General features: G+C 32.6%; 1 protein-coding gene across 4 annotated transcripts in view; it reads right to left on the bottom strand.

Annotated features, from left to right (window-relative positions):
* LOC134725610 (p53 and DNA damage-regulated protein 1-like) overlaps positions 1-21,990 on the bottom strand; it is a 58,833-nt gene that overhangs the window by 34,727 nt on the left and 2,116 nt on the right. For all 4 annotated transcript variants that reach the window (XM_063589559.1, XM_063589561.1, XM_063589560.1 and 1 more), the window contains exons 2-3: positions 20,460-20,601; positions 17,402-17,502 (exon numbers count right to left, since the gene is read on the bottom strand). In XM_063589559.1, the coding sequence (XP_063445629.1) occupies positions 17,402-17,502; positions 20,460-20,590 (232 nt within the window). In that variant the 5' untranslated portion in view covers positions 20,591-20,601. The remainder of the gene's footprint in view (positions 1-17,401; positions 17,503-20,459; positions 20,602-21,990) is intronic.

The raw sequence follows: 21,990 nt of genomic DNA on the forward strand, positions 1-21,990 counted from the left end.
GTATAATTTGTGGTCGTATAAAAATGACCATAATATTTTGAATAATTTAATTATCTTGAAGAAATGAACCATTGAGAGCAAATGCAATGCAATTTCCAATACATAGATATAGGAAGATGTGGTATGAGTGCCAATTAGACAACTCTCCATCCAAGTTACAATTTATAAAAAGTAAACCATTATAGGTCAAGGTACGGCCTTCAACATTGAGCCTTGGCTCACACCAAACAGCATACTATAAAGGGCCTGAAAAAAATCTAGTGTAAAACCATTCAAACGGAGAAAACCAACGGTCTAATCTATATAGAAAAAAATTATATTTGTAAGGGGCATAGCTGTTTAAAGATATTCAAAGGCAATACTTTTTAAATTGGCCTAGATAGTGCACATATTAACTTTTCATATAAATTTTACAAAAATCTGGCAAAAATTGTATGTTTGAGAGATGCAATTTTCCACATACATCATATTTCCAAGTGACATAACTCTTTAAAAAGTGTTTATCCGCATTGATTTTCAAACTTGGGTAAGATTATTCTGATATTCACCTATGACCTTAGTTTTATGAAAATTTACCAAGAATTGTACACCTAAGTGCACTAACCAAGACCTGACAAACATATGCACACATGGACAGAAGGTCAAAAATGGTGTCCGTACAAAAGCACTGACTACAATACCTAATACAACTGGAAATCTCAGGCGGTAAAAAAGCCAGACAAGTTCATTAAGATGGAGACAGATTGCATTTTTGTAAATTAAATTATTGTAACCCATAAGGGTATATTGATAGCTATGGAAATATCCCTGTGTGATCTGATATCAACTTTAATGCTGATTACAATATAACTACGATATACAATGACCACATATTTATGGAAACTGCGTAATTCTAATTCCTTTTTTGGTAGTTATTGTGTTAACATACAATTCCTAGTAGATTTTGTCTAATTTCCCAAAATAAACATCACTAGACAATTTTAAGTTAATCATGATATTTATATCATGTCTGTTGATGTGTTAGATTTAGAGCACCTGCTAAAGTAATAAAAGATATATTCTTATTTCAATACATGTGTAAGTGTCATAATATCAATTGTTTAAAAATCAGAGGAGAAAAAAATACAATCTGCAAACGTAGTGGAAGTTGAAACATAGTTAATATTAGAAATCAGGCTGTTAGCTTTTTTGTTTGAATAGTGTTACTTTTGTCATTTTGGGGCTTTTATAGCTGACTATGCGGTATAGCTTTTGCTCATTGTTTAAGGCCTTATGGTGACCTTCAGTTGCTTACTTTTGTGTCATTTGGTCTCTGGTGGACAGTTGTCTCCTTGGCAATCATACCACATCTTTCCATTTTTTATGCCCCACCTACGATAGTAGAGGGGCATTATGTTTTCTGGTCTGTGCCTCCGTTTGTTCGTCCGTCTGTGTGTCTGTCTTTGCGTCCGTCTGTGCGTCCGTTCGCTTCAGGTTAAAGTTTTTGGTCAAGGTAGTTTTTGAAGAAGTTGAAGTCTAATCAACTTGAAACTTAGTACACATGTTTCAAATGATATGATCTTTCTAATTTTAATGCCAAATTATAGTTTTGACCCCAATTTCATGGTCCACTGAACATAGAAAATGATAGTGCGAAGTTCAGGTTAAAGTTTTTGGTCAAGGTAGTTTTTGATGAAGTTAAAGTTACATCAACTTGAAACTTAGTACACATGTTTCCTATGATATGATCTTTCTAAATATAATTCCAAATTAAAGTTCTGACCCCAATTTCACGGTCCAATGAACATAGAAAATGATAGTGTGAGTGGGGCATCTGTGTACTATATGGACACATTCTTGTTATATTTAATGTTGATATACTGTATCATAAGATGTTTCTGCCATAGCAGTCCTACCACACAATAAGAAGATAAGTAGAAGACAATGTTTGTTCTTTAGAAATATGATATCTATACCATGCCAGTCAGACAAATAATTGTTGCAGTGAATCTATATAATGGAAGAGAAAAGATATTGTGTATCAATTTATGACACACTTCATGGACACATCCAATACAAACAGTGCTTTTAGTGATGAATGATACAAATTGTTAACCTGTTAAACATATAGCTATTGAGAAAAAGACTTTGATCTGAAACACCTGACCATTTGATCATCAAAATGAGGTCAAGGGCATATAAAACATTTCAAGCAGATATATGAACTCCTTACATTGACCCCTATAGAATAATGCCATTTATTGGTCATGATTATACAGACCTAATCCTCCAACAGAAAAGTCATGAAGGCTAAGTTTTACTTTGAATGAACTTTTAATGACCTTGAAGTATCATTATAGTCCAAGATTTGAGATAATCCTAAAGTTGAACTAATTATTTAGAGTATCTGAGAAACAGACCTAACCAGAAAAAAGCAGATTGACCAATGAACCATGAAATTTGACCAAAACAAGAGGACCAGGAACATCTTACAATCATTCCATTCCCCCAATATTGTTGATCTCCTAATAATAGTATTAGAAAAAGCCCTTGCCACAATATCTTGCATTCTGTGAAATTTGTCACAATTAATATTGTTGATTCTTCCGATCACAAATATTATTCTCAAAACACCTTTCAATCTATTTTCCCAGACAAATATATGAAAAGTAAATTTTGAATAGTCAAAAAATTGCGTTACAGTCTATACAATGAAAATCAATCATTTTTTTGACAGATAGTATAATTATGAACAAAGATTTGAGGGCTGGGGATACCCTGAAGACTTTGTCAATACTGAAATCAATTATATTACATCTGCAAAAACATAAAAACAATTAAACCTACCAAATATAGAAGCTCGTTAAAGCAATTCAATACATATATGTCACTATTCTCAAATCAATCAAATTGATGCATAAATTCACACAAAATTTAAAAAGGTCTTTTGATTGAAGTATTTAACTATTTATGATAACTTGAAGCCTTTCAGACAGATATTGCATAAAAATCAAATGAACATATCTGAAACTTGTCAAACTGTCAAAAATTAAAAAGGATGAAGAATTTGTAATATCTCATCAGTAAAATATTGTGACAAGTAAATTTTAAAAAAAACATCATCTTAAAACATATTCCCATAGATTTCCACAAAGCAATGTTTTCTAGTGGCTGACTAAAATTGGAGTGATTCTATGCAATGCTCTTGTATTTATTGCTGTGTGGTTGATTATTCTACAAACTATGTCCACGAACTGATAAAACAAGCAAATCAGATAACCTGTTATACATCTAAAATTAAATTATTAGTCAAAGAAACAACAATCTAACAACACTAAAAATAACACAAAAATATCAAGAGGATCACATATACTCAGAACTCTTTAATAACATGCATTGTTTAAAACAAATGTTAAAATCAAAGCATTGTCAATGCTGTGAGGCAGCCATTATCTGAGGGGAAAAAATTGTTTTTATGGTTTCTCTATCTTCCTTATTTTACTAATCCCAAAGACTTCAGAACAAAAAAACAAACTACTAAAAACTACTAAAAATATGTGACCTATAGTATGAAAACATAACTGAGATTTAAAACATAGTTGTATTCTGATGAGCTATTAATACCTTAATTATCTAATACTTTATAATTTTAAGTATTTTAACGGTTTTTAGCACTATAAACTTCTTTTAACTGATTTTAAACTGTAAAACAGACCTATCAACTCTGATAGTGTCCTCAGGTATTTTTTACGGTAAAATGTTGGTTGTATGTTAAAAAGATGTCTTTTCAACCAAATAAGGTAATTTAGGTATCTATGTAAAAAGTCTGTATCAGATCTGAACTGAGTCACTTTATGACCAGAAAGTGTGCCTGTATAAGTAACTAACTCAGTCAAAATCCCAAACTTTAAAAATCGGACTTGATTTGAAATTTGGAGTTATCACACAAAACAAAAGATTCATGACCTTAATCAGGCCCATTAACATACGGTACAGTTCATCTACTAACTAATATTGAACACTTAACACCCCCCCTCCTTTCAACATGCTCAGCGGAATAACATATTAACAAGGTATGTAGTACTAGGATGTATAAATACGTTAATGGAAAACACATAACGCAATAATATAAATAGGAAGACATGATATGATATGTAGGTTTTATGTTTGTACTTGCATTGTTTAGGTGTAATACCACCAAATCATGGTATGTCACATCCGGTTGTATATGAAAGTAGGTCGAAAAAAATATTCCCTTGAATTTGACCGTTGTAGGTAATTAATCCTACATTTTATTGCAGTAAAACTATTTCTGTGTCATAAACATATGTCCTGGGTATTTCAAAACACCATTTTTTTTTTATTTGTGATTTCTATAGAAAAATGGACAGGATTAAACTTTACTCATGCCAAGTATTTCTTTATTTGAAACAAAGATAAATTCTGCAAAATTTTTTGAAAAGTGCAAATTTAACAAAGACTAATAGGGGAAAATCAATGGTGGTATTACACCTTTATACCAACTCTAAATAAAGCTTTATGGCTTATGTCTTTATGTCAGACAACTATCCACCATTCAACTTTTAGCCTCAGAAGATACGTTATTTAGCATCAGCAGCCTACTAATTTGGCATTAAAGTTCTGATTAAGCAACATCATTACTCCATATCTGAAGCAGAATATTGGAAAGAATCGACAATATTTTTTATTATAACCTAGTTTTCCGCTACATTTAATTGTTTTGCTTTTAATGAGAAATTTAATCTCTTCAAACTGTTTGAACAGAGCAATAAATTATAGTCTAGAAATAACTAGAACTAAAGTAAAAAGTTTAATCTGTTTTCACCAAACGATTCAATCAACACCTGAATGGTATTAAACTATACAAACAAAATAATTCAATATTCTATTAATTGTCAAATTTGTAATTTTCACTTCACATAACCTCTGTTTGCTTTTTCATTCTGCTTCACATGAATGTCAAAAAAATTGTTAACGAGTTTGTTAGAAATGAAGAGTATGTGCAGATAAGGTTAAATCTTACAAAAGCAAAATTCATAGGAATCCAATGAAAAACAAAGTTTTCAAAAATTTCACAATAAATAATAAACTGATTCTCTCAATTTTAGCAAACAGTAGATAAGCCGAAGATATATTGTCATCATACATTTCAAAGGTCAAAAGAACCCCATTATTATCCCCAATAACTAATTATTTGTCAGAGAGTTTACTTATGCATGTTAGTCAGACCCTGGATAGCAGATTGTACTGAGTATGTCTCCCTTTGTGGCACTACTGATTGTGATAATAAATAACACGTAAATGTGTACACAATATAAAACTGAAATTGATATCTAATTCATTATTGACACTTTTCATAATAGCTCAGTTTTGTTTAATGTTGGCAAACAAAATTACATCAAATTGAATCAAAGTACATAGAATCGCTTTCTATACATACTGCCTTCAGATGACAAATGTGAATAAAGCCAGCAGAAAAAGTACATGGGACACAGATGTCCTTCAAATATTTATTATAAAACTCAACTGTATATTTCATATGAAACCAGTAATTTTCAAATAATTTTCCTATGGTGTTTGTTTTTTTATATGAAAAAGTTAATTGACTAAGCCCATGTTGTCCCAATGCTATTTTTCTTCTTTTCTAACACATATGTATATGCATCAGTAACAAAGATCAACTTAGCAAGATGTTTTGTAAACCTTAATGGGACAGCAAATCAATGACAATAAATTGCTTCACAGAAGGAGCTGGATACGACTGCAGAGGGACAACCCTGAACAGTTGGGGCAAAAATGGACACAATATTCACACTTGATACAGGTCTGAATTTGGATTGTAATTAAATATTTGACACATGATAGGTTTCTGACACAGAATAGCTGTAGTCAAAGAATTTGAATTGGTTATGTGATTTGAATTTATTTTCATTTTTTTGCTTTTGTGCAATACACTAAAATGCAAGTGCTAATAGACCACTTTCGAGTTCATCCGTCACCGGCAAAAACTCGTCAATTATACACGCATTTATGACGTCATTTACCAGATAGAGGGGCTCGCCTGTATCCCTGCACTATTTACGTTCATCAAGCGTCTTAGTGATCGTCTTTGTGCAGGATAAACTAGAAATAATGGTTGCTCTGTAGGTACTTACTGACATTTCCCTAATGACAGCAGTGTTGATTGTCAATTTTGAGAATTCAATTTGCCGAATAATTCGTACAATATAGAATAATAGTTTTCCAACCACTCGCTCAACATTGGAAGGAAGTGACGACGCCCCTAAACTCACAAATGACGATGATAATGGCGCGTATAATTGACGAGTTTTTTCCGGTGACGGATGAACTCGAAAGTGGTCTATTGACACCCCTCCGCCCTTTTTTTTTTGGAAAACAAAAAAATATTTGAAGAAATTTTCTTTTTGATTTCTGAAATCTTGAGAACAAATTGTCCCCACTCCATCCCCATTTTTTTTAACCTCCCACCCCAATCCAAAATATTTTACCGTCAAGATATGGTCATAATCTTAATTCAAATTAATTTTAAACAAGAATGTGTCCACAGTACACGGATGCCCCACTCGCACTATCATTTTCTATGTTTAGTGGACGGTAAAATTGGAATAAATTCTCTGATTTGGCATTAAAATTAGAATGATCTTATCAAAGGGAACATGTATACTAAGTTTCTAGTTGATTGAACTTCAACTTCATCAAAAACTACCTTGACCAAAAACTTTAACCTGAAGCGGGACAGACGGATGAATGAACTGACAGAGGGACGGACGGACAGATGGACAAACAAACAGACGGATGAACGGACGCACTGACCAGAAAACATAATGCCCCTCTACTATCGTAGGTGGGGCATAAAAATCAATCACACCCTTCCTTTTTGGTCATAAACCTTAGATTTCTTTTCACTTATACTTGAGTTATTGTCCTGAAACCAAATGTCTTCAGACGACGACAATGACAAAGTGATACTAATATACAATCACAAAATTGGTTGCGTACAGTCCAACATTTAGTTCTCTAAAAGAAGGTATTTGTATGTATTGTCCATAGGTTCCTATATTAAAGAAGTCCCACGCTGGTGGCCATCTTGGATGATGGATCACCTATACAAAATAACAACACTTGGTTAGCACCTCATAAGGAACATTCATGACATGTTTGGATTAATTCCATTCAATGGTTCTCTAGAAGGAAGTTCAAAATGTAACAAGATAACGACAAACATGGAAGATGACCTACGACAACAGCAATGGTTGACAGACAGCACAAATATGGGAATTCCTAATGTGTTACATTGAATTATGAAATAGAAAATGAAGTCACCAACTTATTTTGTGCACACTCTTTTTGCACTCAATATTGTTTTGCTTTGTTTTTTTATAAAGAAATACAGTCTAATTAATAAATGCCATGTCTGTGTGCATATATTGATTACCATAAGTATCTGCCTCGGACCAAACAATGACAGATCAAATATGGATGTCAAATTACATGTTTTCAATGCATACCAATACCATGGGAAATAATCCCAGAAACGCATTTGAGATAAAACTCATTTTTGTTGTATCAATACCATTAAAGTATACTAGTTAAACAAATATGTCTGATATAGTTCAACAATTGAATAATAAAATAAATCAATGTCATTAATATGAACATCTCTATTAAATTCAAGTATTGTCAAAATGATTTATCAGACAACAGGGAATAATTTACTAACTGGAAAACAAAAGTTTGATGCATGATATCAAGTTTTAATTGTGCTGATGTCACATTTTCTGCAAATTCAACAATAATATATCAATTTTGTTTTCACAAGGGCAATATCTGATGACATAAAACAATTTGATTAAACTAACTTAAAAAAATCAAGCTCAATTTATATAAAACACGAATTTGTTCATAGTACACTGATGCCACACTCGCACCATAATTTTCGATGATCAGTGGACTGTGAAATTGGGGTCAAAAATCTAATTTGGCATTACAAATTAAGATCATATAATAGAGAACATGTGTACTAAGTTGATAAGACTCAAACTTCTTCATAAACCACCTTGACCAAAAACATTAACCTGAAGTGGGACAGACGTATGAACAGACAAACAGACTAACAGACAAACAGACTATCATAGGTGGGGCATAAAACACCACACACAATAAAACATTCTACTATGAGACTAATTTGATTTTCAACTGAATGACAATTTTACTGACATTGCTGATAACAACTATTAACATGCCTTAGGACAGCTTATACTGACATCTCTCCTGAAAACTAATAACATCCCTAAGAACAACTTTTACTTACATGTCTAAGGACATTTCCAATTGACATGATTAAGGACAACTTCTACTGACATACCTAAGGACAACTTTTACTGAAATGCTTTATAAAAACTTTTACTGACATATCTTAGAACAAACTCTACTGACATGCATTAGAACAACCTCTACTAACATGTCTTATTACAACATCAACTGACATGTCTTAGGACAACTTTTACTGACATGCCTAAGGACAACTTCTACTCGAATGCATGAGGGCAACTACTTAGCTGACATGCCTATGACAACTTCTACTGACATGCATTATGCCAACTTCTACTGACATGCCTTAGGAAAACTTCAATTGACATGCATAAGGTCAACTACTACTGACATACCTTAGGACAATTCTACTGACATACCTTAGGACAACTTCTAATGACATGCCTTAGGACAACTTCTACTGACATGCCTTATGACAACTTCTACTGACATGCCTTAGGAAAACTTCTACTGACATGCCTTAGAACAACTTCTACTGACATGCCTTAGGAAAACTTCAATTGACATGCATTAGGTCAACTACTACTGACATACCTTGGGACAACTTCTAATGACATGCCTTAGGACAACTTCTAATGACATGCATTAGAACAACTTCTACTTACATGCCTAAAACAACTTCTACTGACATTATTAAGTGCAACTTCAACTGACATGCCTTATGACAACTTCTACTGACATGTCTTATGACAACTTCTATTGACATATATTAGGACATCTTATACTGACATGCTTTAGGACAACTTCTACTGACATGTCTTGTGACAACTTCTATTGACATATATTAGGACAACTTCTACTGACATGTTTAAGGGCAACTTCTACTGACAAACATTAGGACAACTTCTACTGACATATATTAGAACAACTTCTACTTACAAGCCTTATGACAACTTCAACTAACATGCCTAGGACAACTTCAACTGACATGTCTTATGACAACTACAACTGACAAACCTTAGGACATTTTCTACTGACATGCCTTATGACAACTTCTACTGACATACCTTAGGACATTTTCTACTGACATACCTAAGGACAACTTCAACTGACATGCCTTATGACAACTTCAACTGACATGCTGTAGGACAACTTCAACTGACATATCTAAGAACAACTTCTACTGACATGCATTAGAACAACTTCTACTTACATGCTTAGAACAACTTCAATTAACATGCCTTATGACAACTTCAACTGACATGCCTTATGACAACTTCTACTGACATACCTTAGGACAACTTCAACTGACATACCTTATGATATTTTCTACTGACATTCATTAGAACAACTTCTACTTACATGCCTTAGGAAAACTTCAACTGACAAGCCTTATGACAACTTCTTCTGACTTGCCTTATGACAACTTCTACTGACATACCTTAGGACATTTTCTTCTGACATACATTAGAACAACCTCTACTTACATGCTTAGGACAACTTCAACTAACATGCCTTATGACAACTTCAACTGACAAACCTTATGACAACTTCAACTGACAAGCCTTATGACAACTTCAACTGACATGCCTTAGGACAACTTCAACTGACATGCCTTATGGCAAATTCTACTGACATACCTTAGAACAACTTCTACTGACATGCATTAGAACAACTTTCTGTCACATGTCTTAAGACAACCTCTACTAACATGCATTACATCAATCTATACTAATATGTCTATGGAGAACTTCTTCTGGCACAGAGTAGGGGGTTCTGACATAATTAAGATAAGGACTTAATAATTTTCTTTCTCCTAATATGGACTTGGACAATTTTCTTCTGACATAGCTATGACATCTTTTTTTCTTTTACTATTAACAATGACAACTTCTAACATGGCTTAGGGAAACTTTCTCCTGACAGAGAAAAAAAAACAAGTTAAACTGCGAGCTACTGCTCACTGATGATACCCCCGCCGCAAGTGGATAATATAAAAAGTGTAAAAATATGCAAGTGTTCGGTAAACAGGAAGTTGTCAAGTGATCAATCTGAAAACGCATCACACGGTATAGCTGACTTATATAAATCCTGAAACCAAATTTCAGAAATCCTTGTATTGTAGTTCCTGAGAAAAATGTGACGAAAATCAACTTTGCTATCATGTTTAAAATCATACAAGTGTTCGGTAAACAGGAAGTTGTCAAGTGATCAATCTGAAAACGCATCACACGGTATAGTTGACTTATATAAATCCTTAAACAAAATTTCAGAAATCCTTGTATTGTAGTTCCTGAGAAAAATGTGACGAAAATTTTCAACTTGGCTATCATGTGTAAAATCATACAAGTGTTTAGTAAACAGCAAGTTGTCGAGTGATCAATCTGAAAACGCATCACACTGTATAGTTGACTTATATCAATCCTGAAACCAAATTTCAGAAATCCTTGTATTGTAGTTCCTGAGAATGTGATGAAAATTTTCAACTTGGCTATCATGTGTAAAATCATACAAGTGTTCGGTAAACAGGAAGTTGTCAAGTGATCAATCTGAAAACGCATCAAACGGTATAGCTGACTTATAAAAATCCTGAAACCAAATTTCAGAAATCCTTGTATTGTAGTTCCTGAGAAAAATGTGATGAAAATTTTCAACTTGGCTATCATGTGTAAAATCATACAAGTGTTCGGTAAACAGGAAGTTGTCAAGTGATCAATCTGAAAACGCATCACAGGGTATGGCTGACATATATAAATGTTGATACCAAATTACAGAAAGGGTGGATGTGTAGTTCCTGAGAAAAATGTGTCGAAAGTTTCATGGGACGGACTGACTGACGCATGGACGGACAGACTGACTGACGGATGGACTGACTGACGGATGGACTGACGGACGGACAGACAGAGGTAAAACAGTATACCCCCCTTTTTTTAAAGCGGGGGTATAACAAAGGCCAACTTTCTTTTAACATTATAACTCAATATATATTTTTTTTTTTTCTGAAGTGGACTAGAACATAAAACATAACAAACATGGATTAGGATAACTGTCTTAACTGACATGGACTAGGACAACTTCCTACTGAGAAAGTAATTATAAGGCTTCAAAAAGAATAAATCATTCTTAAATATTGACTTGCAGAAACCTCTACTGAAATTCCACAAGAAAATTATTTTCTAACTTTTTCCTTTCATGGGTTTGGATGAACCTTCAACAGAAATGATTCATGATGAACTAGAATGCACTTTCTAATATCAACTTGGGAGCATATTTAACTGATTTAGACTAAGTGGATATTTTACTTACATTATGTACATTAAATAATTATAATTAGTCTCATCCCACTATGTCAAGTTAAAAGTGGAAATGGAAGGTTTGTCTTTGTCTGAAAATGTATCTTTGGATTCACTATTTTACTCAATTTGGATTCACTATTTTACTCAAAATGCATCTTTGGATTCACTTTTTTACTGAAAATGTATTTTTGGACTCACTATTTTACTCAAAATGTATCTTTGGATTCACTATTTTACTCAAAATGTATCTTTGGATTCACTATTTTACTCAATATGTATCTTTGGATTAACTATTTAACTCAATATGTATCTTTGGATTCACTATTTTACTGAAAATGTATCTTTGGATTCACTATTTTACTGAAAATGTATCTTTGGATTCAATATTTTACTGAAAATGTATCTTTGGATTCACTATTTTACTAAATTTGTATCTTTGGATTCACTATTTTACTGAAAATGTATTTTTGGATTCACTATTTTACTGAAAATGTATCTTTGGATTCACTATTTTACTGAAAATGTATCTTTGGATTCACTATTTTACTGAAAATGTATCTTTGGATTCACTATTTTACTGAAAATGTATCTTTGGATTCACTATTTTACTGAAAATGTATCTTTGGATTCACTATTTTACTCAATATGTATCTTTGGATTCACTATTTTACTCAAAATGTTTCTTTAAAATACTATTCACTATTTTACTGAAAATGTACCTTTGGATTCACTATTTTACTCAAAATGTACTTTTGCGAATCCATTATTTTACTTTTTATTTATAGAAAACATGCATATTGCTCTAATAATTCTAATTTGAAATTAATGTGATGTGAAAAGTTAACATTCTATTCTTTAAAAGTTTATGAAAAAGAAATAACATGTAACGTCTTCAGTGTGAATACCACCCTTGACGTTGTTGTTAATTACATCACCAGAGAATTCCATAAATAGTATGGTGGTTATGAAATTAAAATCTCCATCAATACATCTACATTAAAGTATTTGTACAAATCTAATGAGCTTAAACATGTTGGAGTTTAATAACTTATTATTTCATTTGACACAGGAGACCACAAGGTAGCAATCTCTATGGTTTGGAAATAACATTTAAATTGACTTGTGTAATATTTTACTTCACACTATTCCTGGTTTTCTATTTAAGCTCAAATAATTTTTGTGTTGTACATATGGACATGTGAGTAACCAATTTATTCCTATGAAATTATTTTCAATATTGTTTCTTTTTCTTTTTTGTGTATACACTAAGCAACCTTCAGCATTTAGTTGCAATAAGATATAGAAGAAGGGATCATGACAATATATCATTTGTCATCCAATTAAGATCTAGAACTAGAATTTCATCCCCCTTTGAAACCTTTACTGAAAGCATTGACATTCATCTAGAAAAAGATCAAATAAAAAAATGTCCAGAAGAACTGCATGAATACAAAAACAAACATAACTTAATTAGGCAAATGAAAATCAGTAAAACTGACCAAGACATGCCCTTTATCCGATGAATTTTAAAAAGATTAAAAATAAAATAACCCTCCAATCATTTTTTAATTAAACACTTATGTATTAATCAGATTTTACAACCTTAAATTTGAGTTTGGAGAAATAACTAGGGATGAAATCTATATCACTGGTGTATGGAAAGAACTTTGGAGTTTGTATTTTTTTTTTTTTTTTTCATTTCTTTAATAAAATTGCAAATAAGATTAGCATCTTTGAAATATTAGTGTCAAGCTTCTACAGCAATTATGAAAGTAATAAAATGCATTTGCCAAATGTATAACTAAACAAAATAGTTTTAAAAAGAATAAAAACAAGAAGTTGGAAGATGATTTTCCAAAAAGGTACAATAATTTTTGTGGTTTTGTAAAGAAATTTAAACAAGCAATTTTATTTAAATATCAGCATAAATACTTTGCTTTATTATTCTTTGTTCACCAATTTTAAAGATATTCATAGATTTAGCAAAAGGAAAAGACTGAACACCATTCAGTATCATTTTATTTTTTAGAGACACTCCATTTTTTTATTACCAAGTTTAAGAAAATGTCATTAACTTCATTGAGACTTATTGAACATACAATATTCATTATTGCATTAGAATTTCAGTGCTACATATTAATTACAACTTGGTACAGTGAACTTTTAACATACAAGCTTTTAAGAAATTCATTTAGAAATGTGCTATCATTTTCCCAATGAGTTTCTTTATAATTCTTTATTTTAATTTACTTTTCATTATTGTCAGTACATGTTTTGACTTCTGACATTATACTACAGTAATATCATGACTCCCGTGTTCAGAATTAGTCTTGTTAGAACTATAAAGTTAACACATAAGCTATCATGTAACATGTCCCAATTGTATTTACCGTCTGCTTAAAGACATCAAGAAAATTATATCTCTATGGTTTATTATTTTCAGCAAACATTATCAATATTTAAAACTATATGCTTAATGAGATTATTGGGAGAACCAATAATATGTTTTATTCACAAGTACTTTAGAATATGATGTATAACTTTCTTGGTTAATGGGACACCAGATAGGCTTTACATGAGGAGATGAGTTTCAAACATGGAAGAATAGTTTTTTTACAGAAATACAGTAATATTTTATCTTATTTATTTTCTCTGCTGCCAAGTTAAACAATGGAAAAATTGACTTTGAATTTCATTCGATGCTTTCTTTAATCAGTTTTTAGCTGTGTCAATTAACTACTTTTAAACATATTCAATAAGACCAACCTTCTTTAAATAAAACCTTTCTAATACAGTTATTAGTTTTATTAAAATCCATCAAAGCTAAGTGAGTTAGTAAGTTAGTTTCTGGAATGCTCACGGAAAGAATTTCAGTATTCATATATACTTTTGCTTTTGTATTTGCAAAACAGTCTAATCATACGTTTTTTGATTGAGTTAAGTCTGCCAATTGATATTTTATTGTATGTTTTTCTATGTTATGATGTTATGCTATTGTTTCAGAAAAAGGGAGAAGGTTTGGGCCCATTAAAACGTTTAATCCCGCTGCAAATGTATGCACCTGTCCTAAGTCAGGAATCTGATGTACAGTACTTGTCGTTTGTTTATGTAATATATACGTGTTTCTCGTTTCTCGTTTTGTTTATATAGATTAGACCGTTGGTTTTCCCGTTTGAATGGTTTTACACTAGTAATTTTGGGGCCCTTTGTAGCTTGTTGTTCGGTGTGAGCCAAGGCTCCGTGTTGAAGGCCGTACTTTAACCTATAATGGTTTAATTTTTAAATAGTTATTTGGATGGAGAGTTGTCTCATTGTCACTCACACCACATCTTCCTATACCTATAAACCACAAAAACTTATCACGGACCAATGAAGTCAAATGAGATTTGATTTTATGTTTTGGTGTTTTAAAGCCACTCGTGGCAGCCAGTTTTTATTGGTGGAGGAAGCTGGAGTGCCTTGAGAAAACCACGACCTTAGATAGGAAAACTGACAAACCTAGTCAGTTAAGATTGGAGTCGAGTGCACCTGCATGAGCGGCATTCAACCTCACAACCTCATTATTGACCTGCTAGTGATTACAGTAGTACAACTACTTAGACGACTCAGGCATCAAGGCCCCCACGTTAAATGAGATTAAACCCTACCAAACAGACAGGTACACTTTACAATCATTACATACACACCAAATATATTTGACCGTATGCCAATAGGTACAGACTAGACCAAAAAACTTATCATTGATCACTCATCGATGAAACGCAGTCAAGTTTAGGTTCACCCAACTGTATGATGGACATGTTGAACTTGCAAGGATATCATATACTTAATATAGAAATTTTATCATTCATTAAAAGTGAGAAATTTGTCAAACTAAAGCAGACCATGAGGCATTTGTACAAGGTATAAAGCATCCAGGTATTCTACCTTCTAAATTACATTTTTATAAAAAAAAAAAATACTCAGCAGGGCAACCAAGGACACATTAACATCCAAAAATCTTATATCCTGCAATTTGTCATAGGCTAGATAAAAAATTATCTTTAAGGCATACATTATTATAAAGACAGTAATTCCATGGTGAACTAATGGTTTGATTTATCTATTGATAAAGACATCAATTTGATCAAAACTGGACACCATACCATTTATAAAGTGTGACACTTCTTTTTCCTCCTAATTGTAAATTGGTAGACTCTCACTTTTGCACTATATAAATATCCCTATAAAAGATATGTATGCTTCAAGGGAGGTTGAATTTTCTAAACTTATTGACATATCTAAGTTCATTATCAAATGACATGGCATGTTGTTTAAACTCATTTGTCTTTTAACTATCTATACTTCTTATTAATTATATTACAAAGTGGTAAAATTGAAAATGGAAATGGGGAATATGTCAAAGAGACAACACCCCATCCATAGAAAAGACAACAGCAGAAGGTCGCCAACAGGTCTTCAATGTAGCACCAGGAGGCGTCCTTCAGCTGGCCCCTAAACAAATATATACTAGTTCAGTGATGATGAACGCCATACTAAACTCCAAATTGAATACAAGAAACTAAAATTCAAAATAATACAAGACTAACAAAGGCCAGAGGCTCCTGACTTGGGACAGGCGCAACAATGTGGCGAGGTTAAACATGTTGATGAGTACCCCATTATAATCAATATGAAAATAGTAATAGTAAATAACTTCTGTCATCTTGTAATACTCCTGTAAATAGATTTTAATTCTCTGAGTTACCAAAGATGGATTTCTTCCTCCTCTACCGACCCCCCCCAAAAAAAGTTTAAGATGTTAACAGATATTGTATTGACACAAATACAACAGTCCACCTTAACAGAGTTCAATCTAAGATGTCAATGATATGAGTTTTATGCCCATTGCAGTATAAAAACATCCTGACACCATGTCATGTTTAAACTGGGTGTATCAACCAAGCTAAATTATCATGATTGCATATGAAGCAAAATTATTTGCTTTGTAAAGACAACCAAACAATACTAATGTAATTCAATGTAATTCTTTTTTCATTGTAGGTTTTACTAACTTCAATTCTAACAAGGATAGATCTGTCCTGTTGTGAATTAATGTACAAAAAAATCCCTGAAGCCTGTTTGGTTTAGGAATTTACATTGCTTCAATTTTTTTATTTTTCAGCATGATTTCAGTGAAATTCTTGACGATTAAATCATGAAATCAATACACATCACTTGCTTTGTAATAATTGAGTAAAATGTATTTACCATTTTAAACCTAATATCAGTCATATGTGAATGAAAAAAATGTATTGAACTTTTAAAAAACTTCTGAATACTAATTAATTATGAATGATAAAAATATTTTTATAAAAATAATATCAATAAATTCACTGAGTATAATAAAGTATTAAAAATACTTCAAAATTTTTTTGCAAATAAAAGAGATCTAAAAGATTAACAAAACATTTTAAATAATATAATGACTGTTCGATTCAACTCATATTGTGATTTAAAAATTTGAAATATGGTTATTTCTGTCTCAAAGACAGTACATAGTGACCTCGCCTTGCGGTCATAAAACTTTCGAGCACAATTTTTGTACTCAGACTCAAGAATCAACCAATCAAAATACTGGATTTTGTGTTACGAGCACTCATTTTGTACTCAGAGTACTGAGTAAAGTTTTATGAATGAGAGCCCTTTTATTCTGACCTATAAATACTAAATTATATTCAATGTTTTAAGTGTATTTTTTTCAAAAACACCAAAATCTGAGAAAACGATGGAACTGCACATGCACATCAAGGAAGCAAACTAATTTTACAAACCGTGATCTAAAAGCTTTTTTGTATCTTTCTTTGGCAGCTTTATAAACTGGTTCCCAAAACAAACCCAATTCTTTTCTGTGGTTTTATCTTTCTGTAGAACCCTGCAAAAAATACAAATATAATGTATTCTCTGTGTAATGTAATATACAAATGTAAAAACAAGGATATGTGTAAAAAACATAAATGGAACAGCAAACCATAACTAGAGGCTCGCAAGAGCCTGTATCGCTCACCTGATTCTACTTGGGTTATTGAAATCGTATAAAAAAATATAAATTTTGGCTAAAAGTAACAACACAACCTCATAAGGAAAAGAACATTCTGGCTATGTTTGATTTCATTCGATTCAGTGGTTCTGTAGAAGAAGACTTTTGTATGCATTTCCCATAGTTAAACTAAGTCCCCCCACTGGCAGCCATTTTGGATGATGTATCCGCTACAAAGTAACAACACTTGGTCAGTACCTCATAAGGAACATTCTTGCCATGTTTGGTTTCATTCCTTTCAGTGGTTCACTAGAAGAAGACATTTGTATGTATTTCCCATAGGGTCCTATGTTAAATAAAGTCCCCCGCTGGCAGCCATCTTGGATGATGGATCGGCTACAAAGTAACAACACTTGGTCAGTACCTCATAAGGAACATTCATGCCATGTTTGGTTTCATTCCATTCAGTGGTTCACTAAAAGAAGACATTTGTATATATTTCCCATAGGGTCCTATGTTAAACAAAGTCCACTGCTGGCATCCATCTTGTATGATGGATAGGCTACAAAGTAACAGTACTTGGTCAGCACCTCATAAGGAACATTCATGCTATGTTTTATTTTATTCAATTCAGTGGTTCTCTTAAAGAAGTCATTTGTATGCATTTCCCGTAGGGTCCTATGTTAAACTAAGTCCCCCTGCATGCGGCCATCTTGGATGTTGGATCAGCTACAAAGTAACAACACTTGGTCAGCACCTCATAAGGAACATTCATGCCATGTTTGGTTTCATTCCATTCAGTGGTTCTCTAAGAGAAGTCATTTGTATGCATTTCCCATAGGGTCCTATGTTAAACTAAGTCCCCCTGCATGCAGCCATCTTGGATAATGGATCAGCTACAAAGTAACAACACTTGGTCAGCACCTCATAAAAAACATTCATGCCATGTTTGGTTTCATTCCATTCAGTGGTTCTCTAAAAGAAGTCATTTGTATGCATTTCCCGTAGGGTCCTATGTTAAACTAAGTCCCCCGCTAGCGATCATCTTGGATAATTGATCCGCTACAAAGTACTAACACTTGGTCAGTACCTCATTAGGAACATTCATGCTATGTTTTGTTTTATTCCATTCAGTGGTTCTCTAAAACAAGTCATTTGTATGCATTTCCCATAGGGTCCTATGTTAAACTAAGACCCCTGCTGGCAGCCATCTTGGATGATGGATCCGCTACAAAGTAACAACACTTGGTCAGCATCTCATAAGGAAAATTCATGCTATGTTTTGTTTTATTCCATTCAGTGGTTCTCTAAAAGAAGTCATTTGTATGCATTTCCCTTAGGGTCCTATGTTAAACTAAGTCCCCCGCTGGCGGCCATCTTGGATAATGGATCAGCTACAAAGTAACAACACTTGTTCAGTACCTCATAAGGAACATTCGTGCCATGTTTGGTTTCATGTCATTCAGTGGTTCTCTAAAAGAAGTCATTTGTATGCATTGCCCATAGGGTCCTATGTTAAACTTAGTCCCCCGCTGGCGGCCATCTTGGATAATGGATCGGCTACAAAGTAACAACACTTGGTCAGCACCTCTTAAGGAACATTCATGCCATGTTTGGTTTCATTCCATTCAGTGGTTTTCTAGAAGAAGTTCAAAATGTAAAAAGTTAACGACGACGATGATGACAACGGACGATGGATGACGGACGCCAAGTGGTGAGAAAAGCTCACTTGGCCCTTTGGGCCAGGTGAGCTTAAAACTTATACTAGTCAAAAGCTATCCAGATGGGTCAATATCCCTAATGGACCATGAGATGAGGACTCTCATTAAAAAAATACTTCGGCATACCATTGTAGAAGCTGTGATTTTAAAAATTAACAGAAATGAACTAGGGCTTGTGTTTTATAGAGCTGATGTCATGCAAAAAAAGTATACAAAAATAAACCTGAACAAATAATTACAAAGGATATATTTTTAAATTATTTTAATGGTCAGAATTTTGGGATTATTTCCTGAGGAGAGTGACATTTTCACTGTCTTTTTGGATTGGCCACCACACATGTTCAGGTGTCGCAGCTTCAAAATGAGCCATCATACATATCCACGTTTATGATACGGCCTAAGCAACAGAAGAAAACGTTAACGTTATTGCCTATGGAGATTATATTGCTCCAGATACAGGCCTTATGGTCATAAATGTTTTTAACACTATTAGGTTGACATAACAGTCTGCAACAATAGACATCTTGTGCCTATAAAGTATATGTCAGCTTGGAAGCAAAAACTAACAAAATCTGTTTATATTAACATCACATTCTCAAAATAACATGAAATTACATTTGTAGTCTAAAACAGCAAGAAATAGTATGAGTGCAAATGAGACAACTATCCATCAGAGACCAAATGACCTAGATATAATTAATTATTAGACTTATCAGTATATGAATCATGATTTAAATCTCAAAATAACTTTTCCTTAAAAAAAAATTCTCCAAATTTAGTTGGTGTAAATTGATACATCAAAGCAATCATCAAAGGTATTTATAATTGTAACCTTTATACAAAAAAATTCAAATTCAGTCAATTTTTACTCAAATTGTCAACAACCAAATTCATGGTATACTACCTTTACAAAACTTGAACCTGATACAGGATGGACCAGCAGATGGACGAACAGACAGATGGGTGCCCAGACCAGAAAGCTTATTTCCTCATACTATTTTAGGTTTGATATCAAAACTAAACAATGTATCCGTGTGTCAAAAATGTTGAAAAAAGTTAAAAAGCAAATTTTCATAACATGACACTAGTTATAATTCCTGAAAATGTCATAAAAGTTTTTGTATAAAATACCTAATAGCCTCCCTTGTTTTTTGTCGTCTCCTATCCAAATCAACCATTTGATGTTTGTCAGCTATAATTTCTTCTGCAACCTGTTCTACTTGTGTTAAATATGGCAAAACTTTGTCTGAGGCAATATCCATTGTAACTTAATCTGAAAGAATAAATCATATACATTGTATATGTAGGAATCAGTGGTGCAATGGGGACACAGAAGTGTTTCTCTTTTCTCGTTTTTTAGCATCATCAGTTCAAGTTCACCCCTCAGACAAAGATTGAATTGGGTTTTTCACACCAATATTCCTGAATGTATTGGGTTTCTCACTCCAATATTCCTGAATGTATTGGTTTTTTTTTCATCATGGTTTTAAAATTGAGACATTTATACTCTGGGTAAAATTGATTTATTGTTATGAGTACGATGCATCAATATTCTAGTTCTGTGAATGTGTTAAATTCGTGGTCAATTTAGTGATATAAACCAAAATGTTGTCCACGTAAGCAGCATTACAGTCACTATAAATATATGATCATGATGATGGACATGATTGAAGATTACTTAATGTACAGTGTAATTGCACACAGCTTTCTTTACACTGAATTAATAATATTTTTCTATTCCTCAGAATATGTGTCAGTTTTCAGTTAATTTAATGCACTATGTCTTTGGCAAAATAGGTGCTTGTTTTACCTCTTCTATTCTGTGTTGTAAACAGAAAAGTTTATGAACCTGTTGGGGTGGGGGGTGGGGGGTTAACTTCGATATTTTTTTGGTAGGGGTGTGCCATTTTTGCCTCAAAAAACATACCCATTTTAATATAACATTCACTGAAATTCAGTACCTATAGTTATTTTAATATTTGAGAAAGAATAACCTATACTTATATACAATATTTAAAATATGACCCATACTTATATAAGCACAAACTGAAGATCAAACCACATGGGAGATAAATTTTTCGGGGTTCATTTGGGAACTTACATGTATTTGAAAAGTGAACTTTCAAATGATTTGATTTAATCTAATATAATAATTGACCATAAATAAGGTAAAATTCTCAATAGCATATGTATATATGATATATAGATCATACCCTTAATCAATATACAGTTATCAAACGTAAATGCATTTTAATATATGATGTCATTAAAAAGGAGGGACATTTTTATATAAAATCTCGCAAAATTATGACCCATATTTTTGGCAAATCCCCGTATACCCAATAATATGTAGTTACCTTCCAACCATGCATTCAAGGGGAAACAAAAACACATGAAAAAAGTAAAATCACAAAAATACTGAACTCAGAGGAAAATCAATACGGAAAGTCCATAATCACATGGCAAAATCAAATAACAAAACGCATCAAAAACGAATGGACAAGAACTGTCATATTCCTGACTTGGTACAGGCATTTTCAAATGTAGAAAATGGTGGATTAAACCTGGTTCTATAGTGCTAACCCTCTCTCTTTAATAACAGTCTCATCAAATTCCATTATATTTACATGATGCGTTAAATAAACAGTCACAATTAATAAAA

The sequence above is a fragment of the Mytilus trossulus genome, chromosome 7 (assembly GCF_036588685.1).
Source record: "Mytilus trossulus isolate FHL-02 chromosome 7, PNRI_Mtr1.1.1.hap1, whole genome shotgun sequence".
Classification (NCBI taxonomy): Eukaryota; Metazoa; Mollusca; class Bivalvia; order Mytilida; family Mytilidae; genus Mytilus; species Mytilus trossulus.